General features: G+C 46.4%; 2 protein-coding genes across 2 annotated transcripts; both read left to right on the top strand.

Moving 5' to 3' along the window:
• Positions 1 to 210: 210 nt before the first annotated feature.
• Positions 211 to 1149, top strand: LOC117884236 (olfactory receptor 52E2-like). Its single transcript, XM_034784507.1, has one exon. The coding sequence runs from the start codon at positions 211 to 213 to the stop codon at positions 1147 to 1149; it is 939 nt and encodes a 312-aa protein (XP_034640398.1).
• An 11619-nt stretch (positions 1150 to 12768) lies between these two features.
• LOC117872490 (putative olfactory receptor 52P1) lies at positions 12769 to 13707 on the top strand. Its single transcript, XM_034760985.1, has one exon. The coding sequence runs from the start codon at positions 12769 to 12771 to the stop codon at positions 13705 to 13707; it is 939 nt and encodes a 312-aa protein (XP_034616876.1).
• The last annotated feature ends 2257 nt before the right edge of the window (positions 13708 to 15964 follow it).

Here is a 15964-nt window from a genome sequence, read left to right as displayed (position 1 = left end):
TCTGAGGACGTCTTTGGACTTGACTATGACCTAAGTAATCTGGTGCCATCTGTAAATGTTCCCACCTCACTGCACACACCACTTTCTAAATCCCTATAACATATTTACTGTGCTAATTCTTATAAACTGTGTAACCCCCCCTTCCTGTGTTTCTCTTCCTTCACAGGCACCTTAAGCATTTCTGAGCACGATTGACGTATCAAACACCGCATGGCAGCTTTCAACCTCACTCTCTCTGAACCTTCACCATTTATCCTAATAGGCATCCCTGGCCTGGAAGCTGCCCATCTCTGGATTTCCATCCCTTTCTTTACATTCTACATTATCGGCCTGTTTGGAAATTTCATGCTTCTGTTTGTTGTAGGCAAAGACCAGACCCTGCACAAGCCGATGTACCTGCTGCTCTGCATGCTGGCGCTCACAGACATTGGCATGTCTACCTGCCTCGTGCCGATGGCACTGTGTATATTTTGGTTCAATTTGAAAGGCATTACTGTGAGTGGCTGCCTCACCCAGATGTTCTTCATTCACACAGTTTCAGTTATGCAGTCAGCTGTCCTCGTGACAATGGCCTTCGATCGTTATGTTGCCATATGTAACCCTCTGAGATATGGCACGATCCTCACCAATGCACGAGTAGCTAAGCTAGGGCTAGTGGGTTTGATGAGAGCTGTTCTCTTCATTCTGCCCCTGCCCCTGCTCCTGAGCAGGCACCCATTCTGTGCCAACCGCATTATCCCCCACACGTACTGCGAGCACATGGCTGTGGTGAAGATGTCATGTGGGGACATCACAGTCAACAGGACGTATGGCTTGGTGATAGCAATTGTAGTCAACGGGTCAGACCTGGCACTCATTGCCCTGTCCTATGTTCTGATCATCACAGCCATCCTCAGAATCTCCTCCAAGGAAGCCCACCAGAAAGCTCTTAACACCTGCACAGCCCACATCTGTGTGATGCTGATGTCTTACACTCCCTCCCTCTTCTCCTACCTGACACAGAGGTTTGGTCAAGGAATTGCTTCCCATGTACATGTCACCTTCGCTAACTTCTATCTCCTTGTCCCCCCCATGCTCAACCCTATCATTTATGGTGTCAAATCGAAAGAGCTTCGTGATAAAGTGAGCAAATACACCTGCAGAAGGTGATCACCAGAGGCCACTGACTTTAAAACTGTGCAACAAGAGGGGGAAAGGATATCTCCTCATTAATCAAGGGTGCTCTGTCCCAGTCAGCATTGAGGAAGTTTAGAAGCTGAGAAGCTCCTCACACCTAATGTCTTATCTCTGCATCACCAAGTTCCCTCTCTCTGACCATCACCTGATCTCTTTCAGTGTCACCCATCAGTCCCCAACCCCACACACCCTGTCACTCGGCCTTTCTGTGACTACCAGTCCACCAGAAGATATTGCACGTTTCTGAAGGAAGATGGGTTTCCATTAGTTCCTGTGTGAACAGGGTTCTTAATCAGTTTGACAAACAGAAGCTACACTTTTACATAGCCAAAGGCAAAATAAGAAATTACAGTGCTGAACAGCAATCCGGTGAACAAAATTTACCTTATTTTTCTCCTTTTAATTCTTCTTTAATCCTGGAGCAGAAACCAAATGTTTCAGTTGGAATGTGTGAATAATTGTGGCTAGAGCTTGTTGCTGAGAATTTATTTTTGAGAACCGGACTGATGTGTTAAACTATGATATCACCTTTGAGTCACATTACTTACCACTTTGCACAGTCGATTTTAGAGTTGTTTTCAGCTGGAGCTTTCAAAACACACACTAACCGTTTCCATTGTCAAAGACATCAAGAGTAGGTATCGAAATTTCATGTTGGAGTCGGTGAAACAGGTGAAACAGGGATTATCACCAAACATCCGGGTGACTGAATCAGTTAACGTACTAAATACTTCTCCTGCACTCAGCCCTCCACGAACTAAATTGGCTAATACCTCTTTTTTGACATTGGTTTGTGACTACCTTGGACAATTGGAGTAGCAGTGGAGAGTTTTGCCTATGATTGACTGGCCTCATGCTCAGGACAACCAAGTTGAGCAGTTTTGGATTGAAGTTGTCAAACACATGGATCCCGCTGGGAACAAAGACTTTATTGAATTTGGGTTGTTTACTCTTTCATTGCTGTCCCTACCTTTTTGCAACACTGCAGTTCAAAGACTGTTTCTCAGGTGAACTTAATAAAAACAAAACTGCACAATAAGATGCAAGAGAACTTTTAGAAAACATTCTTCATGTTAGGGCCTATATGCAACGACACAAATTCTCTTGTGAATAGTTTGCACAAACAAAAGAAACGATTGCACTGGTCTCTGCTGATGTATGACCAGCACCAGAAGCCTTCTACTTCCAACAAAGACAGTGAGAATGAAATGTTGCATTTCAGATACTAACAGTAACATACTAATTCAGCACAACATATGGAGATTGACTGCCATCATTGAATGCCATTAGAAATAAATACCATATTCATTTTACTATAGTTTTTGTACTACATACATTTTGGTTTCCTTTGCGGATATTTTATCACCGTCATTCTGGTTTTTTTTTTTTTTAAACCATTTACCATTCCTCAATCAGGATACAAGCACCAGTAAGAGGGGTGGAGGGGGGGTGAATTTGATTTTCATCTCATAGCTTTGTTCCTAATGTGGGCAAACTTCTGTTGTGCCTTGTAGCTTTTTTTAAAAATAAATATCTAATTTGTACCAGATATCTAACAAAAATGTTCACTTGTTACTTGCTGTATACACCAATGTGTTAATAAAAAACATGTTTAAAGAAGGATCGGGCTACTTTTAGGTTAGTTTTTAAGTGATATTGGGCTATGAATGCAGTAGAAATCTGGCAACCCCAGACCAGAAGGTCCATTAAAAGAGCCTAGAGGGCAGAGCTGGGCCGGAGGCAAAGCAGCAGCACTGAGGAAGAAGGCAGAGGAGGGGGGCAGGAGCAGACCAGAGCCAGGAGTTGGGGCAATGCGGGAGCCAGGGCAAATCCATAGCAGGGAGCTGTGGGGCCAGAGCCAGGATAGTGGATGCCGGCCATGGCACAAGTAACACGGCAGCCGAGAACAAAGAGCAGCTGGGAAGAGCAATGCAGAGGGCCCAGCGCAGGGAGATGTTGCTCGACGGAGGGCTTTGAAGGCTGAACTCAGAAGGGGGGACAAGAACCCAATGGGATGGCAGCTGCTGGGGAGAAGGGTCCTGCCACTTAGAGCCTGAGGGCATGCGGCCACTGCCAGGATAGGTGTCTGACCTGTGGTATCAACTCAGCACAGGCTGGAGTCTTGGGCACGAGCACCAGATCGGGGAGGGAGGCAGAGAAGGGACCATGGTCCTCACACATTTGAGAGTGGAGGGGCCTGGGAAATCCACCATTCACCACAAGCCCAGATCCTGCCTCTCCTCTTCACTCCAAGGTTACGTCTCCAGCCAGGCCGGGTAAGAGCAGCCCAAGAGCCCAGGAAGCTGTGGTGAGCAGCAGACCCTCCACCGATCTGGGGGTCAGGGGCCCAGAAGCAGCTCCTAGCCCATGTCCCTGACCCCCAGGGAGCGAAGGGACCTTCCGCCGAATTGCTGCCGCAGATCACGATCGCGGCTATTTTTTTTTTTTTTTTGGCTGCTTGGGACGGCCAAAACCCTGGAGCCGCCCCTGGCTCCGGGTACCTCTTCCTCTTGAAAGAAAGTTGCAGGATCAGACCTTATAGTCCTTAATCAAGTAAAACTTCTATTCTCATCAGTGCCTCCGTTCATAGATATTAACATCAAAGTGTACAAGTGATAACGTGCTCAGTAACGATATATTTCATACTTAAATATAGGAGCCATCTTATCCAGGACTATACATCTTATACACATTGGCTCAGGGACAACATTTTCTGGCATATTCTGAATAGTGCTGACCATGCAGATGGCACCCAGTGAATAATATAAATAATGACAATAATTAATTTTATGGATTCTGTGGGTGCAATTTCTGTTCTTTATTATGGAATTGGCCTGAATGCAGTGGAAACCCTAATAATTTGAGGCATAAACACATCTGATACTCATACAACACTTTCTCATCCCTTCCTTTTCTTGAATTCACAACAAAAAACAACAAAATAAAATGGTTTTCAGTTAAAATCTAAAACGTCACAGCAGCCATTTCTCTACAACCCAGCCTGCGGCAGAACCTGCCATCTCTTGGGGGTTAAGAGATTTCATCTCATCTGACTCTCCTTTTCTCTCTTTCTTCATGTTTTCTGACCTTTCTGCTGCTTTTTATCCTGCCAACCGTGACATCCTTCCCAATTGCATGGTGGGATCACTTGCTGGAGTCTCAGAGAACTTGCCTTCTTGATTTTGCCGCCATCTGTCAGAGTCCTCTTTTTGGAGCATGCAGAAGAGAGATAGGCTAGTCCAATGGATAGGGAGCTAGCCCTGAGTTCTATGTCCTACATGGACCTCCTCTATGACCTCAGGCCATTGCCTTTGGACAGAATTTCAAGGGTTTTTAGGCACCCAAAGATGCAGTTAGGCATCTAGTGGGATTTACAAAGCACCCAACCTCCTAGGCGCTTTTGAAAACCCCACTAGGTGCGTAAATGCTTTTGAAAATCTGGCTGCTAATCTCTCTGTGCCACAGTGCCCCATCTGTACAATGGGGAAAACAGCACTGATCTAACTCTCCGAGGGGCTATGAGAGTAACTAGGTTACACATTGTGAGGTGTTCAGATACTATGGCGATAGGGCCAAATAAGTACCACAGGTACAGGGGGAACTTTTCTATACCAGTGCTAGCCCTTCTCTGGGCTTTGGCCCCTTCTTTTCCCTCATGTCTCCCTCTTTTTAAATGTAACCTTGGCTCAGAGGCCTTGGTTCTGTTTCTTCTTCTGACTTCAGAGCATTCTCTCACCAACATCCTCCACCTCCTGCAGAAGGATTCCTGTTTTACAGGCTGACCTAAGGACTTCCAGATCATTAATTTAATTCCCAGCCCTTTTTTACCTTAATCACCCTGCCTCAGTTCGTAAACAAAACACTGACTCCCTGCTCCGGGGACACAAGCTAGGAGAAGCACCGCTGTGCAGAACTCACATTCCACACTAAGGTTGTGGAATTAAGAGCTCCGCCTGGGAGCACACCTCCTGTTCGAAATGGTGCCCCGGTCTAGATGTCAGAGAATCCACATGGGAGAGTCCCAGGGGAGCGTGAGAAGTAACTGTGGGTCTTGCACTTGGAGGTGAAGGGACCTAGGTGAGCTGCATTTGGTCTGATTGTTTCACTGAAGGCAGTGTGGCTGGGACACCTGGGTCTCTCAGACCAGGTGTGTGAAGTGAATGAGGTTAATCCCTGCTCGCTAGAACAGATCTTGGAGCTGCTGATCTTCTACCTGGACCTGGAAGCTGCCAATAGTGGAGATCTCCTCTTCCAGGCCTTACTGCCCCACCCTCAAATCCCTGCTCTAGAGACAGAGGGCCTCTCACCAGATGTGGGTCCTAGCTGGTGTCAGTCTGAGTCCTTCTGGACAATGGGTACCAGGACTGGGAGCACAACAGTGCTTCTCCCACATCCGTGGCCCCATTCTAGAGTAAGATAACTGTGCCCTTGTACCATGGGCAGAGACCATAGCTAGTGAGACAGTGCGGCCCTGCCATGCACAGAGTTCATAGACAATGGCTATGATTAGTAGGTGGTTACCATTGTTTGTTGGTGGGAAAATGGGAAAAGTTTGTCTAGAAATGGGTTTATTTTGAAGTTTGTACATGCACAGGGGGCGGTTGGCCTCGGAGCATAGAGGGCAGGACAGAGGGGAGTTGGTTTGTTCCTCAGACACTGAAGGACAGCAAACAAGGGACCCCTGGCCTTGTGATCCAGAAGGCCCTGGTAGCAAGAACAGAGTTAGGATTACGGTAACCCATACAGAGCATGTTTTTACTATTGTGTATGTATTCTACAGTATCAGTCAGTAAACAGTATGTGTTTTATGGAGTGGGTCTCCTAGTCTCTTAACCAAAGCCCCTCAGTGCAGAACCCCACCCTAACCTGCAGGGTAAAACCATGAAGTCACAAGACCTCATCAGACTTTCCCTGGCACTGGCCCAAACAGCCATCAATCAATCCAGGAAGATGACACCGAACAAAGAGTTTCCTTCCAAAAATGTGAAGCCACCAAGCACACTGATGCCACGGAGCAGACTGACGTGTGACAAGGCCTGGAAATGTTGCTACTAACCGTCTTCACAGCAGGTACATTTAAAGTCTTCAGGGATTTGTGTCTGAGAGAGCAATCCACACACAGCGTTCTGCAATCAAACGCATGGGCACAAACTGTATCACCAAGGGCTGCTAAACAGGATCATGGCCCCCAGGATGGGGTCAGTGTTCCCTGTAAGTTGCCACCTGCACAACAGTCCATCAAGTGCCACACACTTGATTATTACAGCCACGCACATCCTAAGCCATGGCTCTGGTAGATTCAGACAGAGAAAGGGAGAGAGTGAAGAGAAAACCCTCTAACACCCGCTGTCTGCTGTTTGTACTTGGGTGGCTTAAGTAAGCCCTCGGGTAGCTCAGTTTGGGTGTGTGGCGCCATCTGCTGTTGTGCTAGGTGATAACAGGGCCTGGAGAGGCTTAATCACCAGCAGAGCAGTGTGAAAAAGGGCCAGCCGAGCTGGGCGGTTAGACAGGCATAGCAGTTTCCAGGGATCCCAGACTGAACCCCGGGGCTGATAACTCGTCACACTCATACCTTCCAGAGCCCAAATTAGGGCAATAGGACCTGTGATGCACACATGGGGAAGAGACTGTATCCAGAACAAAAGATCAGTATATAGCAATTGTTTGATTCCTTTACCCGTGTTCCCACCCCAGCATGGTAAAACACCACAGTGAGTGGAGCAGTCCCATTGTACTAGTTCTCACACAGGATAGCACAACCCCTTTTCTGCATTGATTTCTGAAAGATCCACACAATATTAAAATTTGATGATTACCCGATGCAGAGAGGAGATGAAATATTAGAAGAGTTTGAGCTTCCAGATATATATCCACTGTAGACCTCACAGACAGATACTGGCAAATAGCTTTGATACCAGAATCCTGGGAGAAGAAAGCCTTTTCCATGCCCTATGGCTTACTTCATTTCAAGTTCACTTCATTTTGCCTTCACAGTGTGGCATTGACTTTGCAGCAAGTAATGCACTGTATATTACAACTGCATGGACAGTATGCAGCGGTATGCTGCTACGATCAATTGAAATGGGTTTTGGTCCCATATCTTGTGGCAGCATTTCCCACACACAGTGCAGATTAATGTACATTACACACAGGGGAAAAAACAACAATGTCAACTGCTAGCCTGAACAACAGACTATAAGACTCAGTTTGCCCTGACAATCTTGAGCCCCTGGTATCGGCAAATCATTTCTTCACTCCCAAGGGAGGCTCTCAAGCTGAAGTTCTCCAGGGTCTATTTTCTGCTCTTCCTACTGCTCACGGAGCCAAGGGAATTGTCTGGGAGTCCTGGCCAATCTGAGAGTCTGCAGGGACTGTAGAGGGGAATCATAAAAATCGCTGCCCAGCATGGCGAGTGTCAGACATGTGAAATTCATACCTTCATTCTTAAGGCTCTTCCTTCCTATCCATAAGGAGATTTCTTCTCTCTGCTAAGCAGGATTGTGGTGAGTTGCCTGTTTCTGCATTAAAGTTAGTCCTGAGTGCTGAAGGAAGGGTTCCAGGGTTCAACTCAAGAACCATCTGGGCCGGAATTCAGCAGCACGGTGACTTGAACTGTTTAAGTATTGTCAGAAACACCAAGGGATTCACTTGGTAAAATTGGAACTACTAATGTATTGGAAATAGTTTAGACAAATATTTATTTGTATAATCAGTTCCTTGTCTTTTATTGTGTCCTTCTATCTGTCTCAGTAGCTTCCTTTTGGGGGGGGGGAAAGGCTTTGTGTTTTTTCCTCTGCTTCGCTCACGTTTTCCAATTCAGCAAATTCACTGGCCTCTGAAGAAGTGAAGCCAAAACCTCTGCAACAGGTATATGTGTTACCAGAAGGTTCACAACAAGAATGGGTCACACACTGGCCAGATTCTGCTCTCACATTCTGCCTACAGTGGGACACTCTGATTGACATTGGACTCCCTGAGAGCAAAATCAAAGCCCATGTGTTTTGGAATCCCCCTCTTTCATGCCTGGTCCCAGAATGCCACATAAACTGGGAGTTTCCTTCAGACTCTTTCTGAGCACAACAAAAAAATGCCCTTGATAGCGGGACCCACTGAGATCTATGGCACTCTTCCAACACAGCCACTCTAAATACACATGTAGGGACCTAAATAAATGGTCTGATTTACTCCGGCCAGAAGCTGCCAGTGACTTCAACTGAAATTGTCCTGTGGCCTCTAAGGACGGGTGAGTTCCTTTGGACCAAAAATAACAACTGACAAGAGTCTTGCTGAAATCTCACACTCACAGACCTATAGGTTCAGAACATTGAGGATAACGATTTTTTGTGTAGAGAGAGGGGTCTTCTCTCTCTGTGCTGTGGGATCTCTGGTTCTGGAGAGGACGAGAACCATGAAAATAAAAGCATGTTTCTGGCTTAGAGGAAACCAGGCGGTGATGGAAATCTCACCAGGGGAGGTCGCAGAATGCACAGTGTGTGTGTGATGGTAGGGAGGATGTGCGAGGGGACATGCTGTATCCAGATCACAATGGTGTGGGGTCCTGAATACAGTCAAAATAGGGAATGGACATCCTGCCTAATGCACAGACAAACAAGGTGTAATAAGGCCTCCTGGGGTGGGGGTGTGTGTCTCAGACACCATCCCTCATATGGACCACCCTTCCCCCGTGAGCAACCCCACTACAGCCTCCTAGTAATGTCAGCAATTGCCAACATGGAAAAGCAGTCTCAGGAAGGGGAGTCTGGTTTTCTAACAGACTGCAATACAATAAAACTTTGGGTCTTTTGAGGAAGAGTTACACTTGCTGGTTCTTTTTAGTCTCCACGTCCTCTCTTCCTCCTACCAGGTCTGTCCCTCACTCCTTCCCTGCACAGGCTGAGCCCCTACCACTGGGGTTCCCTTCACCCCTGGAAAGACAGTTGAGACAGATCTCCCCATGCAGGCAGACAGTGAGTTTAACCGCCTGATGACGTATTTCTGTGAGCTGTCGCTGTGGGGTCTGGAACCTGGCTTTTGTCCGGGATGAGTGGTATCATTGTGTGGCAGTAGTGTGAGTTGTGCAGATGGGGGACATAAATGGACAGGTGGGCAGCGTTCAGTGTTGTGGGACATGCAGGGGGTGTACATGGGCAGGTGGGGAGCGCTGGGGGTTGTGGGGCAGGCAGGGGCTGTACACAGATAGGCAAGCAAACGCTGGGGGCTGTGGGGGCTGGGAGCAGGGTATACATGGACAGACAGGAAGTAATTGGGGTTGTGGGGTAGGCAGGAGGTGTTCATGTACAGGTGATCAAACGCTGGGGGTTGTGGGAGTGGGGTGTACATGGATAGGTGGTCAGCGCTGTGGGCTGTGGGGCAGACAGGAGTTACATGGCCAGGTGGGCAGCACTGGTTCGTGTGGGGATTGGGAGCAGGGAGTACATGGACAGGCGAGCAAACCCTGGGTGTTGTGGGGGCGGGGAGCAACGTTTACATGGTCAGACAGCCAACACTGTTGAAACTGAATTTTCCTGTGTGATTGTTGGTCCAAGGCCAGCGCTGGGACCTTTCCTGGCCTTGAATGCATGTGGGTGGGTATCAGGGTCTCTCTTCCCTCACAAGCCACAGAGCTGCAGCCTGGGTGTCACAACCTTTACTCAGTTTTGTTTCCAATTGTTGTTGTTGCTACATAACTTCAGGCATCTCACCGGTGAAAAGAACCATTGAACTTTTCTTCTCAGATGGTTCAGTCTCCCATTATCCTCTGACCCCCTGTCCGTACTCTCCTTCCTCATCCCAGGGTGCCCTGATTCCAACAGCACGCTGGATGCTAGTGTCTGCTTCATGCTCCCCAGTCATCCCTGGCCCCCACAACCTCCGAGCTGCCCTATGCCCACCACAACTCTTCCTCTGCAGGGGGTGAGGTGCCTCCTGTCACACCTGCTCCCTTGGCTGGGGGGTAATCAGTGACTGTGGCTCACCAGTGAGAAGCTCACAAACGAATGGCAAATACCAGGGCATCTGTGCTGCTTTTCTTGTTGCACTCATAGACGCGGCATGAAGCTTCGGGGACTGCTACACCGGAACAACTCGCAAGCCGAGAAGTTTGCACATTATACAATGAGAGATGGAAACTGTGGGACGTGTGAGGGCGTAGATAAATACAGCTGCCACGTGCAGGAGCCACTGGCAGATGCCTGAAACAGTGGGCCACTGGGACCTAGACGTTAAACCCAGGATGCTCTGGGACCATTTCTAAGCCAGCTCTGTTAGCCATTCATGGTGACGCTTGTACATACATTCCTCAGTGCAGAGATTTTATGGGCTCAGGTTATACAATTTCTCACCTAAAATATTCATCCATGCAGTGTGTCACAGGATCCCGCAGCCTCGTGAAATACCCACCTAGTGTAACATTTCCCAGGCACCACAGTCACATGAGAATTTTTCCCCAAAGGGCTAAATTCACCACTGTCACGAATAGAAAAAATGCCTTAAGTAAACTCAGGCTTGAGGATGCAGACAAAATGCCTCCAGCTGACTCCTGGGGACATGTTCGTAGTTTCCAAGGGCAGAAGGGACCATTGTAATCATGTAGTCTGACCTCCTGCATAGCACAGGCCAGAGACCTGCCATGAAATAATTTGTGTTTGAACTAGAGAAGGTCTTTTAGAGCAGTGGTTCTCACCAAGGGTACACGTACTCCTAGGGGTGCAGAGAGGCCTTCCGGGGGGTATGTCAACTGCTCTAGATAGTTGCCTAATTTTACAACAGGCTACATGAAAAGTAGTAGCGAAGTCAGTACAAATAAAAATTTCATACAGACTTGTTTATACTGCTCTACATACTATACACTGAAATGTAAATAAAATATTTGTATTCCAATTTATTTACTTTATAAGTACATGGTAAAAATTAGAAAGTAGCCATTTTTCAATAATAGCGTGCTGTGTCACTTGGGTATTCTTATGTCTGATTTTGTAAGCAAGTAGTTTTTAGGTGAGGTGAAACTCGGGGTACACAAAACAAATCAGACTCCTGAAAAGGATACAGTTGTCTGGAGATGCTGAGACCCATTGTTGAAAAGAAACATCCAATCTTGGTTTAAAAATTGTTCCCATGGTTAATTTATAAAGTGTATACCTTATTTCCCATCAGAATGTGTCTAACTTCAACTTCTAGCCATTGGATTGTGTTAGACCTTTCTCTGCTACACTGAAGAGCTCACATTAATTATTTGTTCCCCATGTAGGTACTTATAGACTGTGACCAAGTCTCCCCTTAGCACTATAAGGCAGGTTTTCAATTCTTTACTTATTCAGTAAAAGCAGCAAAGAGTCCTGTGGCACCTTATAGACTAACAGACGTATTGGAGCATGAGCTTTCGTTGGTGAGCTTTTGTGGTATTCATGCCCATTCTGTTGAGCACAAAGGTATAGCCCAGCAGGATAATGTCTGTTTCCATGGGGGAAACTTGAATCCTTTCCAACATAGGAATTGCATCATGGATCAGGCCTATGGTCCATCTAGTCCAGTGTCTTCCATCTGACAGTGACAGTGCCCAGTGCTGTAGAAGAAGGTGTTAGAAACCCAGCAGTGGGTAGATGAGGGGATGAATTGACTATCAGTAGGTTGTCACCCTAATGCCTAACTGCTAGAGATTGGCTTGTGCCCTGAAACACATTGGCTTATGGGCTTTCCAAAATATTTATTTAGCTGTTACTATTGTAACTGGATAGTCTCACTATCCATGTAAATGTCCAAAGACTTCCTGATCCTTGCTTAGCTCATGGACCCAATTATGTCTTGCGACAATGAGTTCCTCAGTCTAATTAGGCATCAAGTGAAGAAAGCATTCTTTTTTTATCTGTTTTGAATTTGCCACATTTCAGTTTAACTGATTGTCCTCTTTTGATCTTGTGTTATCTACCAGTCATCCCTCTGAAACTTCTCTATCAATCAGTAATTTATAGACTTTTCTCATATCCCCTCTTATTCATCTCCTTTGTGAGGTAACAATCCCAGTCTCATCAATCTCTCTCTATATGAGAGTTTCCCCAGGCCCTTGATCATTCTCGTTGTTCTTCCATGAACCCCTCTGGCTCTGCAATACCCTGTGTGAGAATGTGCCCAGTACTACACAGAAGAGTCCAGAGGAGGGTAAAACATAGATTGACTGATCTCATGGCACTGTATTTTCTGTAGGATTCCCCATCCTACTGTACAGTGATTCCCAGATCCCTGTACTGAATTCATATAGTTAAATTAGAACCTCATAAGAAGTTTGAGGAGTACAAATTTTTCCCTCCAATTCCCTCCAGTTATTGACATCCAAGTTTCTCTGCCATCATGCCGCCCATTCACCTGGCTTGGTTAGCTCCTTCTGAGAACTTCTCTGCACTTGAGTATGACCTCAATAATCTGGTGCCTTCGGTAAATGTTCCCACCTCACTGCTCACCCCCCTTTCTAGATTGTTAATAACTATAAAATATTTACAGTGCTATTTCTTATAAACTGTGTAAAACCCCTTGCTTTGCTTCTCTCCCTTCACAGGCACCTTGAACATTTCTGAGCCCGACCAACGCATCAACTATCTCATGGCAGCTTTCAACCTCACCCCCTCTGAACCTTCACCATTTATCCTAATGGGCATCCCAGGCCAGGAAGTAGCCCATATGTGGATTTCCATCCCTTTCTCTACATTCTACATTATCAGCTTGTTTGGAAATTTCATGCTTCTGTTTATTGTAGGCAAAGAGCAGACCCTGCACAAGCCAATGTACCTGCTGCTCTGCATGCTGGCACTCACAGACATTGGCATGTCTACCTCCGTTATGCCAAAGGCACTGTGTATATTATGGTTCAATTTGAAAGGCATTACTCTGGGTGGTTGCCTCACCCAGATGTTCTTCATTCACGCAGTTTCTGTTATGCAGTCAGCCGTCCTTGTGACAATGGCCTTTGATCGTTACATTGCCATATGTAACCCTCTGAGATACACCACCATCCTCACCAACGCACGAATAGCTAAACTAGGGCTTGTGGGTTTGACAAGAGCTGTTCTCTTTATTCTGCCAATGCCCCTACTCGTGAGCAGGCTCCCATTCTGTGCCAACCGCATTATCCCCCACACGTACTGCGAGCACATGGCTGTGGCGAAGCTGTCATGTGGGGACTTCACAGTCAACAGGATGTATGGCTTGGTGGTAGCATTTGTGGTCATTGGGTTGGACCTGACGCTCATTGCCCTGTCCTACAGTCTGATCATCAGGGCTGTCCTCAGAATTTCCTCCAAGACAGCCCACCAGAAAGCCCTTAACACCTGCACATCCCACATCTGTGTGATGCTGATGTCTTATACTGCCTGCCTCTTCACCTACCTGACACAGAGGTTTGGTCAGGGAATTGCTCCCCATGTGCATGTCACCTTCGCTAACTTCTATCTCCTTGTCCCCCCCATGCTCAACCCTATCATTTATGGAGTCAAAACCAAAGAGCTTCGTGATAAAGTGGACAAATACACCTGCAGAAGGTAATTGCTGGCAACCACTGACTTTAAGTCTGCGCGAAAAGAGGGGGAATGGACATCTCCTCATTAATCAAGAGTGCTCATCCCTGTGGAAGTTGAGAGTCTGAGAAGCTTCTCACACCTAACATCTTATCACTCCATCACAAAGCACTGCTCTCTCCGATGTCGAGTTCCCTCTGACTGATCATCACCTGATCTCTTTCAGAGTCACCCATCAACCCCAGATCTCACACACCCTGTCACTCAGCCTTTCTGTGACTACCAGTCCACCAGAAGATACTCCACTTTTCTGACAGAAGGTGGGTTTCTATTAGTTCCTGTGTGAACGGGGTTCTTAATCAGTTCGACAAACTGAAGCTACACTTTTACATAGCTAAAGACAAAGAAAGAAACTACAGCGCTGAGCAGCGATATGGTGAACAAAATTTACCTGATTTTTTTTACTTTTAATTCTTCTGTAATCCTGGAGAATAAAGCAAATGTTTCAGATGGAAAGTGGAAAGATAGTAAAGTTGCTGCAGGAATTGAGGCTAGAGCGTGTTGGTTGGAGTTGTCAAACTGTGTGTTGTTGAGAACAGGACTGATGTGTTAAACTATGATATCATCTTTGTTTCACATTACTTACCACTTTGCACAGTCAATTTTTGACTTTCTTTTAGCTGGACCTTTCAAAACACACCTTAACCATTCCCATTGTCAAAGATATCAAGAGCAGGTGTCAAAATTTCATGTTAGAGTTTGTGAAACAGGTGAAACAGGGATTATCACCAAACATCCAGATGATTGAATCACTTCCAGCACTAAGTCCTTCGACTGCACTCAGCTCTGCACGAGCTAGATTGCCTAATATCTCATATTTGCCATTGGTTTGTGAACACCTTGGACAACTGGAGAAGTAGTGGAGAGTTTTGCCTATGGATCACTGGCCTCATACTCAGGACAACCAAGTTGAGCAGTTTGGGGTTGAAGTTATCAGACACATGGATGCCGCCGGGGACAAAGACTTGAACTTGGCTTGTGTGCTTTTTCTTTGCTGTCCCTACCTTTTTGCAACACTGCAGTTCAAAGACTGTTTCTCAGATGAACTTGATAAAAACAAAACTGCACAATAAGATGCAAAAGGAACTTTTAGAAAACATTCTTCATGTTAGAGCGTATATGCAACGACACAAATTCTCTTGTGAACAGTTTGCACCAACAAAAGAAATGATTACACTGGTCTTTGTTGATGTATGACCAGCACCAGAAGCATTCTACTTCTGATGAAGACAGCGAGGATGAAATGTCACATTTCAGAGACTAACGGTAACAAACTAATTCAACACAAAATATAGCCAATGACTACCATCAGTGAATACCATTAGAAATAAATACCATAATAATTTTACTATAGTTTTTGAACTACATACATTTTAGTCTCCTTCTGGGTTGTTTTATCACCATCATTCTGTGTTTTAGTCTGAAACATTTACCAGTCCTCAATCAGGATACAAGTACCAGTAGGTGGGTTTTGAATTTGATGATCATCTCATAGTTTTGTTCCTAAGCTGGACAAACTCCTGCTGTGCCTTGTACTTTTTAAAAAAATATATCTAATTTGTACTAGGTATCTAATGACATTTTTCACTTGTTACTTGATGTATACACCAATGTGTTAATAAAAAAAAAGCTTTGCTTAAGGAAGTGGACTGGGCTATTATCAGGTTAGTTTTTAAGTGATATTGGGCCATGAATGCAGTAGAAATCTGGCAACCCCAGACCAGAGGGTCCAGAAAAACAGCCCTGAAGGCAGAGCTGGGCCGGAGGCAGAGCAGCAGCACTGAGGAAGAAGGCAGAGGTGGGGAGCAGGCGCAGACCAAAGCCAGGGGTTGGGGCAGTGCAGGACCCAGGGCAAGACTATAGCAGGGAGCTGCAGGGCCGTGGATGCCAACCGTGGCAGAAGTAACATGACAGCTGAGAACAAAAAGCAGCTGGGAAGAGCAAGGGGAGGCCACGTGCAGAGGGCCCAGCACAGGGAGATGTTGCTCGACAGGAGGGCTTTGAAGGCTGGACTCAGAAAGGGGGGACATGAATCTGATGGGAGGGCAGATGCTGGGGAGAAGGGTCCTGCCGCCTAGAGACTGAGAGAATGCCAGGATAGGTGTCTGACCTGCGGAGGCTGGAGTCTTGGGCAGGAGCACCAGATGGGGGCGGCTGGTGGAGAAAGGACCATTGTCCTCCCACTTTTGAGAGTGGACAGGCCTGGGAAATCCACCATTCACCCC

This window comes from Trachemys scripta, chromosome 1, assembly GCF_013100865.1.
Source record: "Trachemys scripta elegans isolate TJP31775 chromosome 1, CAS_Tse_1.0, whole genome shotgun sequence".
Classification (NCBI taxonomy): Eukaryota; Metazoa; Chordata; order Testudines; family Emydidae; genus Trachemys; species Trachemys scripta.
This window is presented reverse-complemented; position numbering and strand designations above follow the sequence as displayed.